At 38.1% G+C, this 16,147-nt stretch overlaps 1 protein-coding gene across 2 annotated transcripts in view; it reads right to left on the bottom strand.

Moving 5' to 3' along the window:
• Positions 1 to 16,147, bottom strand: part of LOC137393692 (uncharacterized) — a 40,748-nt gene that overhangs the window by 16,648 nt on the left and 7,953 nt on the right. The window contains exons 4-7 of one of the 2 annotated variants that reach the window (XM_068080337.1): positions 12,818 to 12,871; positions 10,714 to 10,864; positions 9,130 to 9,205; positions 1,499 to 1,703 (exon numbers count right to left, since the gene is read on the bottom strand). In XM_068080337.1, coding sequence (XP_067936438.1) covers positions 1,499 to 1,703; positions 9,130 to 9,205; positions 10,714 to 10,864; positions 12,818 to 12,871 — 486 coding nt within the window. The remainder of the gene's footprint in view (positions 1 to 1,498; positions 1,704 to 9,129; positions 9,206 to 10,713; positions 10,865 to 12,817; positions 12,872 to 16,147) is intronic. The other variant, XM_068080338.1, reaches the window with a different exon arrangement.

Here is a 16,147-nt window from a genome sequence, read left to right as displayed (position 1 = left end):
ATTTATTTCCATATTATTTCCATTTCCATAACATTTCCATAGTTTTTTCCATTTCCATAACATTTCCATAATTCATTTCCATATTATTTCCAGTTCCATAATTTATTTCCATATTATTTCCATTTCCATAATATTTCCATAATTCCTTTCCATATTATTTCCATTTCCATAACATTTCCATAATTCATTTCCATATTTTTTCCATTTCCATAACATTTCCATAATTCATTTCCATATTTTTTCCATTTCCATAACATTTCCATATTTCTAAAATAAAATTTCCATATCCATCTCCATAAAAATTATGGAAATATTTATGTTTATGGAAATGGAAAAGTGAACATTTCCATAATATGTTTAGCGATCCCTGGTGTGTACGTATGTGTGCCCGCTTGCGTGTCAAATGAGCGTGTGTGTGTGTGCAATCGTCAACTCTTCTCGAATATGTGATTAATTTATACATAATATGAATATGATATTTGCTTGCTAATATACTTTATTTAGGGTCCAGGCAACATCAAAACTGTATGCTACCATTGCCTATAACTAAGCCAGAGACGATTTGAGATGTTTTGAGAGTTTCTTTCAGACTCCCTTAATAGTTTCTGTAATACCACTGATGTTAGCTGGGTTTGTGTGTTACCATTGTCCGTACATGTAGCCAAGTCCAGAGACAATGTGAGTTAATTTCTTCCAGACCACTTTAGTAGTTTCTGTAATACCACGGATGTTAGCTGGGTTTGTGTGTTACCATTGTCTATACATGTAGCCGAGCAAGAGACAATTTGAGTTAGTTTCTTCCAGACCCCTTTAATAGTTTCTGTAATACCACTGATGTTAGCTGTTTGTGTATTACCATTGTCTATTCATGTAGCCTAGTCTATACAATATAACTCCCCTCTGTTTATATCTTGGATTACGTGTATGTTACAGTTTCCATAATTCAATTCTATATTATTTCCATTTCCATAAAATTTCCATAATTTCCATATTATTTCCATTTCCATACCCTTTCCATAATTTATTTCCATATTATTTCCATTTCCATAATATTTCCATAATTCATTTCCATATTATTTTCATTTCCATAATTCATTTCCATATTTTTTTCCATTTCCATAACATTTCCATAATTTATTTCCATATTATTTCCATTCCCATAACATTTCCATAATTCATTTCCATAGTTTTTTCCATTTCCATAACATTTCCATAATTTATTTCCATATTATTTCCATTTCCATAACATTTCCATAATTCATTTCCATTTCCATAACATTTCCATAATTCATTTCCATTTCCATAACATTTCCATATTTCTAAAATAAAATTTCCATATCCATTTCCATAAAATTATGGAAATATTTATGTTTATGGAAATGGATACGGAAAAGTAAACATTTCCATAATATGTTTAGCGATCCCTGGTTTGTACACCGTCTCATTTTTTATAAAGGGACAAAAGCTATTTCAGATAACATCCTTAGATAACGCTTACCGTTGATCGAACAATTTTATGACTGTGTGAAAATACTTTTTTGAAGAAGAGATCATGTCAGCATTGACTCCAGCAATGATTCTAACAGCTCCGTATGAAGCTCGCACACTGCTAATAAACTTGTCAACCACATCCATGCCAGCATTGGAACAATGGACAAAGCTGGCCACGACTGTGACATCCCTGACACAGTGATCTTCAGTGTCTACAAGTCAGTTGCAGAAAAGCTACATGACAACAACATGACGACGAAAGAAAACGTGGAAATCAAATGTAAAAACCTGAGAGATAACACTAGACTTGCAGCAGCAACTCTAGAATACATACTGGAGACGAGATACGCATGCCAAGCTTTTTACCATTCTTTTAATTTACAATTTCTATTAAATTACTGCTGTTTTTTTTAATTTTTTGTCACATTTTTATGTTTTAAAAAGGATTTCGCTTTGTATCGTGCTATTTTACTATTTTGTTACGGAGTGCTTTGATTGCTAATGCAAAGCTCGTTGCGTATTTCTTAAATGTTTGGGTACCACAGTCCCCACATTTTTTATATAACATAACAAGGCACACAAATTTGCTTTAGTCAAGTGTAGTAATTTATAACCATCCAGCAAATTTGCAGAAGAATTTTCATTTTAGTTCTATAGCCGACTATTTGCTTGACTGACTAAAGGATTTTTTTTGATGGCCGAGGCTTTTGAAGGACTGCATTAGAGAACCTATTACATGTATTTGTCTCGAAAACAAATTTTATCACCAATGAATTGTGATGACTTTGTCATTTGACCTGATTCTTTGGTTACCCACTGTCTATTCATCTGACCAATAATATATCATTACTATGATTGCTATAACAGCTAAAAATCAGACATGATTTATCTATTCAGTGCCAGTGACAAGGCTGACTGTTACAGTACCTTGCCCAGGAAAAGCATTATATGACAAAATAATTACTGACTGATGTGGCTCCCCAGCTGAGCATTGACAAGTGTTGCATAATTTTATATAAGAGTTCTCATCTTTCATCATTTCATCACTTGATCACCTCCCCCATCCTCAACATCTCACCACCCCTTTATGTCAAAATCGCTAGCAAAACCTCCTAGAAATAACATGGCTAATTAGTAAGTTAACTAGTGGGAATACTTGAATGATATACATTAGATTATAGAGGGTTTAAAGCCATGATCAAGCAAATCAATACAGGATTAGTGAGGGATGATATACACATAGAAACGATGCTAATCTCATACACATGTACATAAGATGCAGCTATACAAAGCCACTATTACCACTCTGCATAACACAAGGGTGACTCCCTGTTAGGGCTTGTTTCTGGGTAATGTTATTTAAAACAGCATTTGCAACAGTGAGGTCTAGAAAATTTATTGCAGATAAAAAATTGTTGCGGTACAATTGACCTGGAATATTCAAGACACTCCTGTCTTATCATGACTTTATCATGATTGTTTTTAAAGTTATATACCCCTTTTATGCTTCTTTACTGTTCACCTACAATTACCATTAACATAAAACCTTGTAGTAGATTATAAATGCTAAAACTAGGCTACTCTCTTTGTGTATTCTTTTTTATGTTAAAAGGAAACATAAGGTGAAACAGTTTAGAGATGCAAATATCACGGTCAATTTAACACGGTAATTTTCTTTTGAAATAAACAGTCTGCCAATATTATTTCCGACAAATTTGTCCAAATTTCTCTTGGCCCGCTGCAGTATCATGATGATCAATGATGCTATTGCCGAAGCCAAACTTTACCCAGTTTCCGAAATCTAGCTATAGAACAGTTGTCAAGTGGTTGCTAGCATCTTTCTCAATACAATGGCAGACTAGACGCGAATCAGTGTTTATTCATGCCATCTATTTCAGCAGTGATGCTTGGCATTAATTGTTATATTTCTCTTGGGCTACTCAGACCAAAGAGCAGGCTTTAAAGAAACTGTATAGATTTTTTTCAACTCTGCGGTTCTAATGAATTGTACAAGCATATTGTGGTTCCTCACATGACTAGATATGAGAACACAGCTTGAAACATTGCTACTTGCCCTTTATGCTTGTGATTTGGAGTGTTGCTATCTCAAAATGCAAATGGCTATAAAATTATGTCACTTAAGGAGCGTGAAGCAAACATTGTTTGTAGTTCAGCGGTGATGCTATGCTATGCCATCACAAGCTGGTCCAACAAGCAGTAGCCGACATTAGATCTCTTCATCACAGTGGCCAAACGCAAAACAAGGCCCATGTTCAGGCGGTGACTGCAGATACACTCATTAAAACGATGAACTTATACAAAACCTTTGTACATTTTATCAGAAAGGATTGGTATTCTTCTATCCATTGCAACGGGTTTTGGTGCTTGAAGTGATCTGTCTGCCAGAATGTTTTAAGATCAAAATAGGCAAAACTTGATCACGGTTAAAATGCTCAGAAGAAAAATACATGTGAAATGACATCTCTAGTTGCTATCATTGCTATAGTTGATATCGGCTATTGCGTTCAAGTTGCAGCGATTCGCGTCTCTATCTAGTCTGCCGGTTTCTTGGCAACTACAGATGTCATAATCGCACTTTTGCATGATCTGAGTATTACTGGGTACCTGTACCATGACCGAAGCTGCTGCCTTATTATCCAGTGGTAAGCATAGGGCATATCTGCACAGGCCTATTGCTGTTAAGTACAGTAGGCGTTATCACAACGTAAATAATCCATTCCAGGAACATTTTTTACTTTATAAGAACAGTAAAATAAATGTAAATCGCCTAATCCGTTCCAAGATTTTTCCAAACTCACTCCTTTGGCCATACAAAAAGGAAAAACTTGACATAACTTTCTTAATTTTTGGGCTGTACCGTAACTGCAGTATTACTGGTTTGCATCGACAACTTTTCTCCTTTTTCCAATCCATCGCACTGGTTTTATTGACCGATTGTAGCAATTTTACTAAAAGTTGTTGGGAAGTGCACATCCTCGACATTCATTTACACCGCTTTGCTTATTCTTTTTGAACAGGAAAGTCTATTCTTCAAAGTAAAACTGACAAGAATATTTTACACGCCTACAATAAAGCAAAGCAACAAAATATTTTTACTAAAAAAATGATTAATATTGGTTCGTCGCATGTCTGTACCCAGGGGTCAAGGTTAGGATAAAAGAAAACTTTTGATGTTACTCCAATTCGTGACATTCAGATTGGTAGACCGACGCCATAACACCTGCACCAATTGATCGCCTTTAAGTATTTATGAAAAATTGCGCAGTTACCTATATATTCTCTGTTTTGTCGACATATCTGATGATCTATCATGATGAACTAGAATGTCATGAAAGTTGTACACGTAATAAATATAACATTATACGCACATCATTTTTTTCTTTTGCAAGTGCGACGAGATAAATTAATATTCAAATCATACAAATTTAAAAACACGCACGACTTTACATTTTACGTTATATGGAATCTTTTACGTAGTATGAAGCAAACACTTCCCATAAATTCTTCATGTTATCTAGAATTTATTTTATATGAGGTATACGTTATCGGAGTGTCTACTGTACTGTATTTTCCCTATATGCAGTAGGTGTATCTGGAGCATTATCTGTCACACTTCTCTTTGAGCAGGATTAATTAATCCCTTCGCATATTAAGTGATCCTTTGCTATCAGCTTCTTGACTACGTACCACACTCTGTCAATATTCAAATTACAGATACCCTATGTATTTGATGTGTTTTCATTATGTGTTTTCAGTGTTGCTCAATTGCAACACTTGACCTATGACTCAGTCTTGTTTAGGCATTAGCCAATTACTTACTAATTTTCCTACTGGATATTCAACATATTACTCCTTTATGAGCATAGCCCATCACCCTAGCTACCATTATTTCAGATAGCAGGGCCTACCTATTCCGGGAGTCACAGAAGCTAGTCAACTCAGCTTAGTTACAGAGTTTGTGTCATTATCAAATTTTATCATGTCCTGCTTCTGCATAAGACTAATTCTCTGACCCACCCTCTCCAATTCAGCAGCATCGATGTACATGCTACTACGATACTGTTAAGCAGTGTCACTACCACTTGCCATTTGATGTCTACACAGACCAACATCAGCAAAAGAAGTAACCCAGAAGATTTATATATATTTTAATGTTATAGGCTACAATAACTACCAGGTAAATCCTTGCCTTATGATAAATGCAGTTAGTGTATCCTGAAAATATTTATTAGATGCGTTCAAGGTTTCCGATAGGTGATTACCAAGTCGGTCATGAAGCCTACATACATAAAGAAGATACTCCAAGTTTATCAGTATACATAGAACTAGACAAAGGCTTATTGTGTACCTAACACCACAAGAGATATTTTTGAAATTTCTCCCTATCTTACCTCTCGAGAGTATTGTTAGGAAACCTGAAAATGTCCTAAATCAGGTACAACTGTAACAGTTCCTAATCTATGCCATACTTTCAACTTTGCTTGAAATGCCACCACTATAACATAACTGTTAGATTCTTTGCTATGACCCTTTGTTGGTCACACTTGTGTTTGTTCCTTGAGTTATAAAGCGGCTGTCAATAAAATGGCTCCAGTTAATTTGTCATAGGTGTACTCTTGAGAAAGTTGCAATAAGTTGTTTGTAGCCTGAGGTTTGATTGTGTTTATGGAAGGTACAATCTCCATCAGGAATATGATACATTCTAGGTTTGTTATGTAGCTGTGGTTCTGCATCATTCCGCTTCCGCAATAAAATTATTTGGTGTCCTTCAAAACAAGCTATGAAACTCTAATCCTCTATTGTTATGACCCACTGCACCACTTCAGATATTAGATACGGTCTGTCATTCCTCTAACTCCTCTCTTCTCACATTTCTTGCCCGGTTGCCCAAGCCCGTATTCTCTGAGGCAGCTGGGCCGCCCCAACCTTTTAGTGATTCTCGGCAGCTAAGTACTAAGAATTGCAGTCTAAGCTCATTCACTTGGAATTTCCAACATCTAATTTACTAGCAACTAGCGTTCTATATTGTCGCCAAATGGTTGATCTTGTGAGACTTTGTTAACACTTGGAAACTGAAATTTATTGCTAATAGTGGGAGTGTGAAGAAGACCCCCAAACTTGCATTTTCCTTATCATATAAAACTTAATCAACGTAGAATCATTATGGGGAAAATCACAACGTAGAAAACTATGTGGCAGGCTCGTCTAAATAATCTTCTAATATTACACACATATAAAGATGTTGAAATAGATACAGAATCAGTTGTGAAAGATTTCTGTCATGGACACATTGACAGAACAAAAGCTATTGCAATAAAGAAGTGATAGCTCTTGTTCTGTCAATGTCCCTTACAGAAAACTGTAGTGTCATGAGTTTTATATCGTTTGTTGAATAAAGAAAAAGTTTTGCCTACCATGAACCATAAACAATATATTTATGTAGATTTTAATGCTTACAATTGATTGCATTTATGCATACTTTGAGGCTTGTTGATGCTTGAAAGGTCCAAAGCTTCGGAGTGATGCCCCGAACCCCGTTGGGGGGGGGGGGGGCTCACACCACCCTCCAAACGCCCAGGTGTTCATAACTAGTCGCTTAACATTTGCCACCCCAACTTGCAACTAGGAAAGATAGGCCAGCAGTTGCCAGCACTTGGATCATTACTACTTTTATTTATCGACAGCCGCTCAACTTAAAAAATGGACACTCTCACTCTAAGATAAATCAACATCTTTCCTCGGCCCTTTGTAAGCTTATCACATACACATTTACTCTCTGGTCACTGCACTGATAACAATAATTGTTTTACTGTACAGCAATGTGTTTTCAGACATGTAAATGACCGTACCAAATAGCTTTTTCTTTGAATTAAGCAAACACTTCCCTACACTTTTAGACGGTCACTTCATTGAACTTGAGGGCGATGTGTCATTTTATGCCGAAAATAAATTACAGTGGTAACATTGAGAGCGTATTCCCTTGTACTATGTACTCAGCTGGCCAGACGAGTCTGGTGCCAGACAGTCTGGTGCCAGACGAGGTCCTGTACATTTATAGCATCAAACTTCCTTCTGCATTGCCAACAGCAAATGCAGCAACCAACTTTTGAGTTGTCGACAGTATTCTACCAACTTAATTCACTAGTTCAGTTAACGATAACTCCTCTACTGCGGCTATAGAATTGAGCTATGTTACAATGGTACGGCCGCTACAGAAGAACACCTGCAAGCGGTTTAGGATTTACTTATCCAATTACTATTATCCATTTTTCCACATACACTGCTACACTTTACATTTTTAATTATTCATATGAAATAAAGCATTTCTCACATCAACCTAGCCACCAGTTATATTCAGTCCTCGAGATAATACACAATTTGAGCAGTTTCAGAACAAGATATTTAGAAAGATTTGTTTTCCCTGCATCCTCATTCTAATATGCTAGGTCTGGTTGACCAGGCCTACGCTTTTTTCAGGGGTATTTCTAATCTCACTTCTCCATTTTCTTGTCTGTTCGTCCCTTATTCCTTGGTAAATCTTTGATTCCTGATTCCCCATATTGCCTTTTAATTAAGGCACACTGTATCGCCACATATCGGAGGTTGTCCCCTCAGTGATTATTTCTCGACTATGCGTAATGTCAAGTAAGCCATTCAGCTGTGCCTAATCCTATCAGGCCAAATACGCAGCCCTTGAGCCAATGAGAGTATTACCTAGTTTCGTATTTCAACTATTCCTTCTAGAATAAATAGCAACACCTCTGGAGTTGTGTTAAAGCAATTAACTTCATTTTAGTCATACACTAGTGTTACATGCTACGAATTTTTGAGCTTCGATGTTGTGGTTTTGATGGAAGGAATGAGGAGGACAAATTTACAAGATACCAGCAGTCGCAATTATTCATAGCTGATGAGTTTTACGTGCTACGAAGAAATTGTCATACAACTCCGCATTTTCTATATTAGTCTACTGCGCTTTTATCTACAACGGGGCGCATAATTTATATCGCGACTGGCACTCCTAAAATACGTCTAAGGTCAAATGTCAATGTCAAAGAGTGTAAGAAATGTAAGAAATTTTTCTTTAAATTTTGGTGTTAATATTTTTTATTTTGAAGATAATATTTTTAAAACATGTGCATTAAAACAGAGATGTTGTAAGGACGTCACTAATGAAAACCAAGAAAATCCAACCTCCGATTGCAAAGATTTGTGTAATAATACGAATATCAAATGTTTACATGATACGCAGTACTTTGTTGTTGCCACGATGTTTTCAAAAATACCCCCGTGAAACGGAGGTTTGAATCGCTTCGAAGATTTAAAGATTCGAAATTTTGAACCATATAGATGCTACGAAGATGAAAAATACGACAAAACTCCATAGCATGTAACACTAGTGATTCACCTTTTGTTTATAATATTTTTCAAATTCCTCTGATCCTCTGATGAGAAGAGCACTAAAATTGCTCAGGATGGCAATACTGGGCTCCAACCAATCAGTTTTGGGGCTAGGATTAAAGTGGATAACTATCTACATGTATATAGGATAATAACATATGAATAATAACTGCACAACGGCTGGTCATAATGATAAGATATAGGAGTGCTACTCACCAGAATCTGGACCTTTGTCAAGACAACGGACTTGTTTTGCTCTTAGATAAACCATCCTATCCACTAGTCCTATGACCTTCAAGATAAAAATCATCTCCGGTTTATAAACCGCATACTTGATACTTGGTATTGAATTACTGGATATAACTGGCATCCAGCATACACTAATGCTCTAGCATATGAATACTGCAAAAATAATCACAAATAGATTTCCTGTCATTGATGGCATTTCACTGGCAGTTGTTACAGGTGATTACAGGTTGTTACATGTGTTTACAGGTTGTTACAGCGATTCCTCATTTTTAGAGTTAATTTGCTTGCGATCAGCACCCAACTTTCGAAAACTGAAATCCGTGAAAGGGAAAGTAATTTTTAAAGTATGAGCCATAATTTTACTACTAAAACTGCTTTCTAGACTTGTATTTATTGTGTGAGTGTCATACAATAGATAGATAAATTGAAGTTTTTTTTATTTACTTTCGATATATATTTTAACTTTAGCCCCAGTATTTTAAGCCAAAGACTCTGGGCTAAATATTCGTGCTGGTGATAACTAGGTTTGCCGTGAGAAGTTACACGTTAGTAAATTTGAGAAAACAAGAGTGATCTATTTACAGAGAGCCCTACGGTTCCAATGACCCTGTTATATGATTTTTTTGCCTGAGACGTAGAACACGCTAACCTTTTGCAATCTCCATAAGAAATATTTTTCGGCATACGAGATGAACAAAATTTTCTCTCAAAATTCAAATTTAGCAGTTGGTGGACTGATTACGTCGGAATAACTAATATGCTGATATACTATCTGCTGAAATCCCTCTAACGACGAATGAAAGAGATACGATGCTCGATCCCGCTCAGTTCGGCGTTATTCGTTATTTTTTATGAAAACGAAGCCGTAAACAGATAGGTGATATATTTTTAGCGAAGAAAAAGTTGAAGTTCAAGAAAATAGTTAAAAGTACATACTAAAACCTAGCTATAAGTTTGTGTTTAGTAAGCTAAACTCATTTAAGTTGAATTCAACATTTATATTATACGTCTGCCTCAAAAGTAAAACTCCCTAAGTACGTACTGCACGCAGTAATGTTTTATTTTATTGCAGGTAATAACTACGAAATACAGTAAAATTACTGTAGGTAACTATAGTTACGGTACTAAGGTTAGCATATTATTTTGTTACTAATTTTTAATATGTACAGTACTCATTTAAAATTTTGGTTGATTTTCGCCAGGGAATGTTTGCATCAAATATTTACTATTGGTTTCTCTACCCCTCTATAAAAAAATGTTCACCTTACGATGCCAACACTGGAACGAATCAAAATCGCATACATATATTGTATATAATCGCATATAATCGTATGAGGGTCCACTGTATTTTAGTTTTTCAAGCATTTTTTTAACTTTCAAGTTTTTTGACAAATATTTTTTACCCGCGAAGTGCTACGTACAGAGCGGAGCGGGATCGCTGTAGTTGATATACCATAGCTGGCCTCTTGCCAAGTATTAATTCTCTCTTGCTTGTGATCACTGATACTAGTGCGAATTCTGAATAAAGACAAAGTCCTAAAAATGACCAACCTCCTGATAGGCAGAGTTAACAGTCAGAGAGTCCGACAAGGATGTAGACTGTTGGCCAGCTCGTGCCAGCTTCCCTGCTAGATGAATTAAACCTTCCTCAATAGCTATGTCATCCTCTGATTTGAGGTTGGGATGCTTTGTTTGAAATGGACTACAAAATGTTGCTGATATTAGCAAATGGTTTTTATAGAGTGACAAATATTATGTTAACTCATAAAATTGATAATTTAAAACTCCCCAGTACGTGACAGTACCATTTTGGGAAAGCAAGAAAATGTCTTAATATATTGGTTTTATCGGAGAAAATCGGGCTTCACATGCAATAACCAAATACATGTTGTGAGAACCATGTAACAACATAAAAAGTCTCATGCGCTTTTTATTTATTATTTGGTATTTCACAGTAAAAATGGTAAAACTAAACTAATCAAATTTTCAACTATACGATGTATCAAATTGTCACATATTAAATGCTTTCCACAATACATCTATGCAGGAAGAGTAACTATATTATAATTAGCCAACGATACTGAAGGTTTGCACATTTCAATAAGTCAATGGTTGTAATTTCGCTTGAGACATTCAAGTAACTATAGTATCCCTATGAAAATTATTACCTAGGTATGGTTTAAACATCATGATTAAGAAGCTGTTTTTAGTCTATAACCATTGTATATCTTTCCAAGCTAAGGACATTCACAAACGCAAAAAAAGAACAACAAATGTTTTGAGTTAACTGCGCCAGTACAAGTGGGCGGTGCTTTTAAAAAGCTGTAAATGTGATAAAATTGTAAAATAGAATTGAGAAGATATTAAAATCCATTTGAAAGCTTGAAAGCCTTGGTAAAAAACACGAATTCTTTTTAGTTCTATTCAACTAGCTGATATGCGCTTGTGTTAACCTGCACATGCCCCTACACATCTTCAAGTGCTCAGTCCACATAAGCATGCTCAATGTGTTTGGTGATAAGCTTTAGAAGTAAGTGCCGTGGTGGACACCAGCAGAAGGCTAGCACCTAGTGTCCTGGCTAAGCGGTCATCAACCAGCTGCATGCACTATCAGCCTAGCGATGGAAACTAGCCAGTAGGCTAAGTACATTTGGCACGGCTATAGCCAGGTCGGCTAACAAGACCAGAGTCAGCATGGCTGAAACGAACTCGGCTATCAAGGACAAAGTAGGCTCGGCTAATAAGTCTATGACTCTGCTAAAGCTAGCCACATTATCGGTTATATTACGGAAGTCATGACATGAACAAATGTCCAGCTGAGCTTGAAGGGGCGGAGCTTAACCAGCCAGAAACACAGCAAAACCTGGTTTAAACACCATCTTTATTTACACGCCACTTCTATTTAACCGCCACTATTTGATATCCTTAATCTTCATGAACCCATAATAACAAGTGATCAGTAGAAAAATGCCCACAAAGATGTGCTAATAATGACTCGATTCCATCAATAAAAATCAACTCATCATTTTTTATGTTCGTATTGAAGTCCATTTTTCAACTCCAAGCCTTTAGGTTTTTTCACTGAAAACTATAATTAGAGCGGCATAGAAATAATTAGTAACTGTATCAGACTAATAGTAGTTCCTTGTTTTTAATGCAGTCTTGATTCATCATCGTATGTGAAAACTGTTTTAGCAATAACAATGCTTGGGATGACTTGTGATAGGCGTGCATCCGGCTAAAAATTTATCATTATTTTCGTGAAAAGTTTTTCAGATAGCAACGCATAAAAATTTTGCTTTGCTAAAAGAATTGTTTGGACGCTAATATCAACTAGTTCAGTGGTGCAGGAGAAAAGTTCAGATCAGCAGACACTGTAGAAGGTATTGAGCAGTTAGAAGATGATGAAATAGTTCCATGCAAAAGCAATACTCAGAACGTAACCTGCCTAGCAAACGATGCAAATATTGTCGTTTCAAAAATATTTTAAAATTTTTGTTTCTGCATGTATTATAATTATGTTTTGTTTATGTTACTTGTTCTTGAATATATATATTTGCATCATTTGACAGATTATTATCATAAAACTTATAAGTTTGCAAATTTACAGCATATTATTTGATAGCATGATTGCGGTAATCTGAACACAGCTTACGATGGACTGACGCTCGTAACTCCTGTTCTATTGCCCGTAACAAGCCAGCTTTGGCTGCAAACAGTAGCAAACATCGATGGGTGCAATGAGCTTTGATGCAACCTTGTTAAATATAGTCATAAAATGAAAATATGCCCTCAAATTTAAAATGAAATAAAACAACTTTGAAGCTTCAAAACATTGGAACGCAAGCTATAAGATCATCATTGGTTGATTACAAGCAATATATATCAACTGGTAGAGACATGTACGTGTATAAGTTTCCTCGTGCATATTTATTTAGAGTGCGATGCGATAAGTTGGAGGTGAGTTAGCAAATTTTTTACATCCAAAAGAGTTAATGTCACACCGCTCGAATGAGAGTGCAAAATATAGGCGACATCCGATTAGCCCGTGAAAGGGCTCAATTTATCTTCTCGACATTCTGACAAGGTGTTTGAAAAATACAATGCCACCCTTTTTTTGTTTGAACATCACTTCCAATAAAATGGCATTCTAAGGAAAGGATTAATAAATAGACCGCCAAGGCATTAAATAAAGGTTTTACGTTACAAAAAAAGCCTAAAGAATTCAAGGAAAGCAGAAATCCTTGGAAGTCTCTTGCATGAGATTTATTGTATGCGCATGTAGAATTGTTTGTATTATTATATATATTATCAAATATATAGCTTTGACTCGTACTCAAGTGGCTTAGCTTTTGAGAAACAGTAAAAGGAACACAGCAGTTTCCTTTACACTGGTGGCAGTCAAGAGATCGCGGATCCCGACTTCACACAAATCAGCACACCAATTGAGCACTAACCCGAGGTTATCGTAGTGATAGCAAGGGGAGAGCTCCAGGGAAAATGAGTCTAGAGAGAATAGAGTATGAGACTAGAGAAAGCCTAAACTGCATTAAGGGCAGCCCCTCTCTGAAGATTCGAAAGGTACTATTATGAGGGTTGGTGCCATGGTGTTTACCAGACACGCTTAGAGCATCGATAGCGGTACGAATAGTTTAGCTGAGATATTGGAATAAATGATGATGGTGCCCCGGGCCCCGACCGACCAGTTCAAGTCATTTCAATACAGCGGCTCGGGAAATATGGAGTACTTTATCAACAGTATTCAGAGAGTGGCCAGAGTCAATGGATAGACTGAGGCGGCCAGCTTACTCGATCTTAAAAAGAGTGCAGAAGGGGGCAAAGAACAGTGGATAAGCCGATCAGGTAGAAGCTGTCTTTGACGCGCTGAGAGCTTGGTTTGGCCTCTCTCCCAGGCAAGCTCAGTCTGAACTGATACCCTCAGGAAATCCACAATGACTACTCTCAGAAGGACATGGTCCAGATGGAACAGCTCGTCTGGGTAGCCTACGGAGACTTGCCGACGCCCTACTGAGCAGATATGGCTAAGGAACTGTTCTGCAGTACTCTAAAATTCTCCAGCCTACAATGCCATTTACTGGCAGTGCCCACACCCACATTGACCAATAAGGCCCAAGCTAGCACAGAGTTCCTCCAGGTCAAATTTGGGAAGCACCAGTCGATGGTTGTCATCCGTGGAAGAAGAACAAACAAAATGGGCTGCGGTAAAGCAGGACTAGACCATCAGCCAGCTAGCATTACTCGCAGAGCAGCTGATGAAGCAGGTTCAGCAGCTGCAAGACGAAAAGCTCAAGCTTAACGAGACCACCACAAAGAAGCCCCTTCAATGCCGAGGGTGTTGGGGTTAATGGCACATCTGTACGGACTGTCCTAACTAGAAGCTGCAGAACCTGAGTAACGGTGAAGGGCCCCAATAGTAGTGCTGACTATTGATTGCATAGAGGCCCCGAACCGAATTGAGCTCTGACAAAAAACACTCTGACCTGCCGATCGGAAATACCAGGTTAGGTAGGTCTCAAGCCCGAATGAGCTTGAGAGGTGACGGAGAAGCAACACAGAAAACTTGTGCCCCAACCATCTTGGATGAGGTGGCAGTGAAGGAACCTCTGGCCATACCTATCCGGAACTATTACGAGGCTTTAGGAAAGCTGGAGCCTGAATACCTGGAAAACAGCCCAGTTCAGAAATCACGACCTGAGGCCGAATGTGTCAGCTTGGCGGCACTGCCAGGTGTGTACTCAAAAGCAAGAATGCAAACAACCTGGCCTGTGTGTAGTCAGAAAGCTGCCTTAGAAGCTGCAAGGCTGGCTTACACAGTGCCTCCTTTCCGGATTGATACGACACACCAGAAACCTGCTTCAGGAGTGTCTTCAGGAGAAGGATCCAGGCTGGTGCATAGTCAGAGGCCTGCCTTAAAAGCAGTAAGGCTGACTTACCTTACGCCTCTCTTCCTAACTCAATAGACATACCAAAAGACTGTTCCAGCAGTTTTAGAACGGTCCGACGCAAGGAATCTTGCCTCTCAAGGCAGGGTGCTACCGAACCAATCAGAGCACAGGTTCTAGACTGGCCCCAGCCCACAAGCTGCTTCCTCCCGAGAAACTGAAGGGGCGATCCATCTAACTCCTCATTGACACCAGATGTACTATAAACTTGCTGAGTAAACAAGTATTTGACAAGCTCCCTCAAAGCATGAGGGACTCCCTCAAAGCATGAGGAACTCTCTAAAAGCAGGAGTCTCTCAAAGCACGGGAAACCCTCTCAATACATGAAAAACTTTCTCAAAGCACGAGAGACTCTCTCAAAAGCTGAAGAGAGAGTCTCTACAGCCAGTAGGCTATAGAGTTTCAGCAGCCCGTGGTTTACGGTTGACTTGTACAGATAGACAGGGGTGGCTGTTACCTAGCAAAGTATAGGTAGCGAGAGACATGGTAGTGCCAGCCATGACAGAGATGGCTGTTTCATGTCAAGTCACACCCAAAAACTACTGCTTTTTTAGACTGATAGAGTCTTGTACAAGGGGGGGGGGTGCCGCTGGCTATGAGCTTGAATTGGCCTGGGCTGAAGTGAAGCGTAGTAACGCGATGCTTGAACCTCGCAAACCAGCATCTACATCTCATGAGGACCACCAGGTGGATGAGGAATCTTTCGGGCTTAGGCCACGCAACCATGAGTGCAAAGGCGCCAGTGGCAGGAGTGCAACTCGTTTGGAGGACCTGCTTTTGGCAGCCAAGAAGAACTGCACAGAGTCGGGGCAAACCGGGTGGCGAGCCAGGTTGCTAAAACGCTAGCAGAGCACATTCAGCATCGGTGACGACATGGGTCAGACCTTCGAGCTGAGCATTTCATTTCACTGAAAGAACCGCCCAAGGCCACCCAGAGACTCTGTGACACGGCTCAGGAAAAGACTCAAGGCGACGATGACAAGGAACTGACCAAAGTGCAGGCTACGAACTGGAGACCGCTG

Source organism: Watersipora subatra, chromosome 4, assembly GCF_963576615.1.
Source record: "Watersipora subatra chromosome 4, tzWatSuba1.1, whole genome shotgun sequence".
Lineage (NCBI taxonomy): Eukaryota > Metazoa > Bryozoa > Gymnolaemata > Cheilostomatida > Watersiporidae > Watersipora > Watersipora subatra.
Note: the sequence above shows the minus strand (reverse complement) of the source record. Positions and strands in the feature narration are given on the sequence as shown.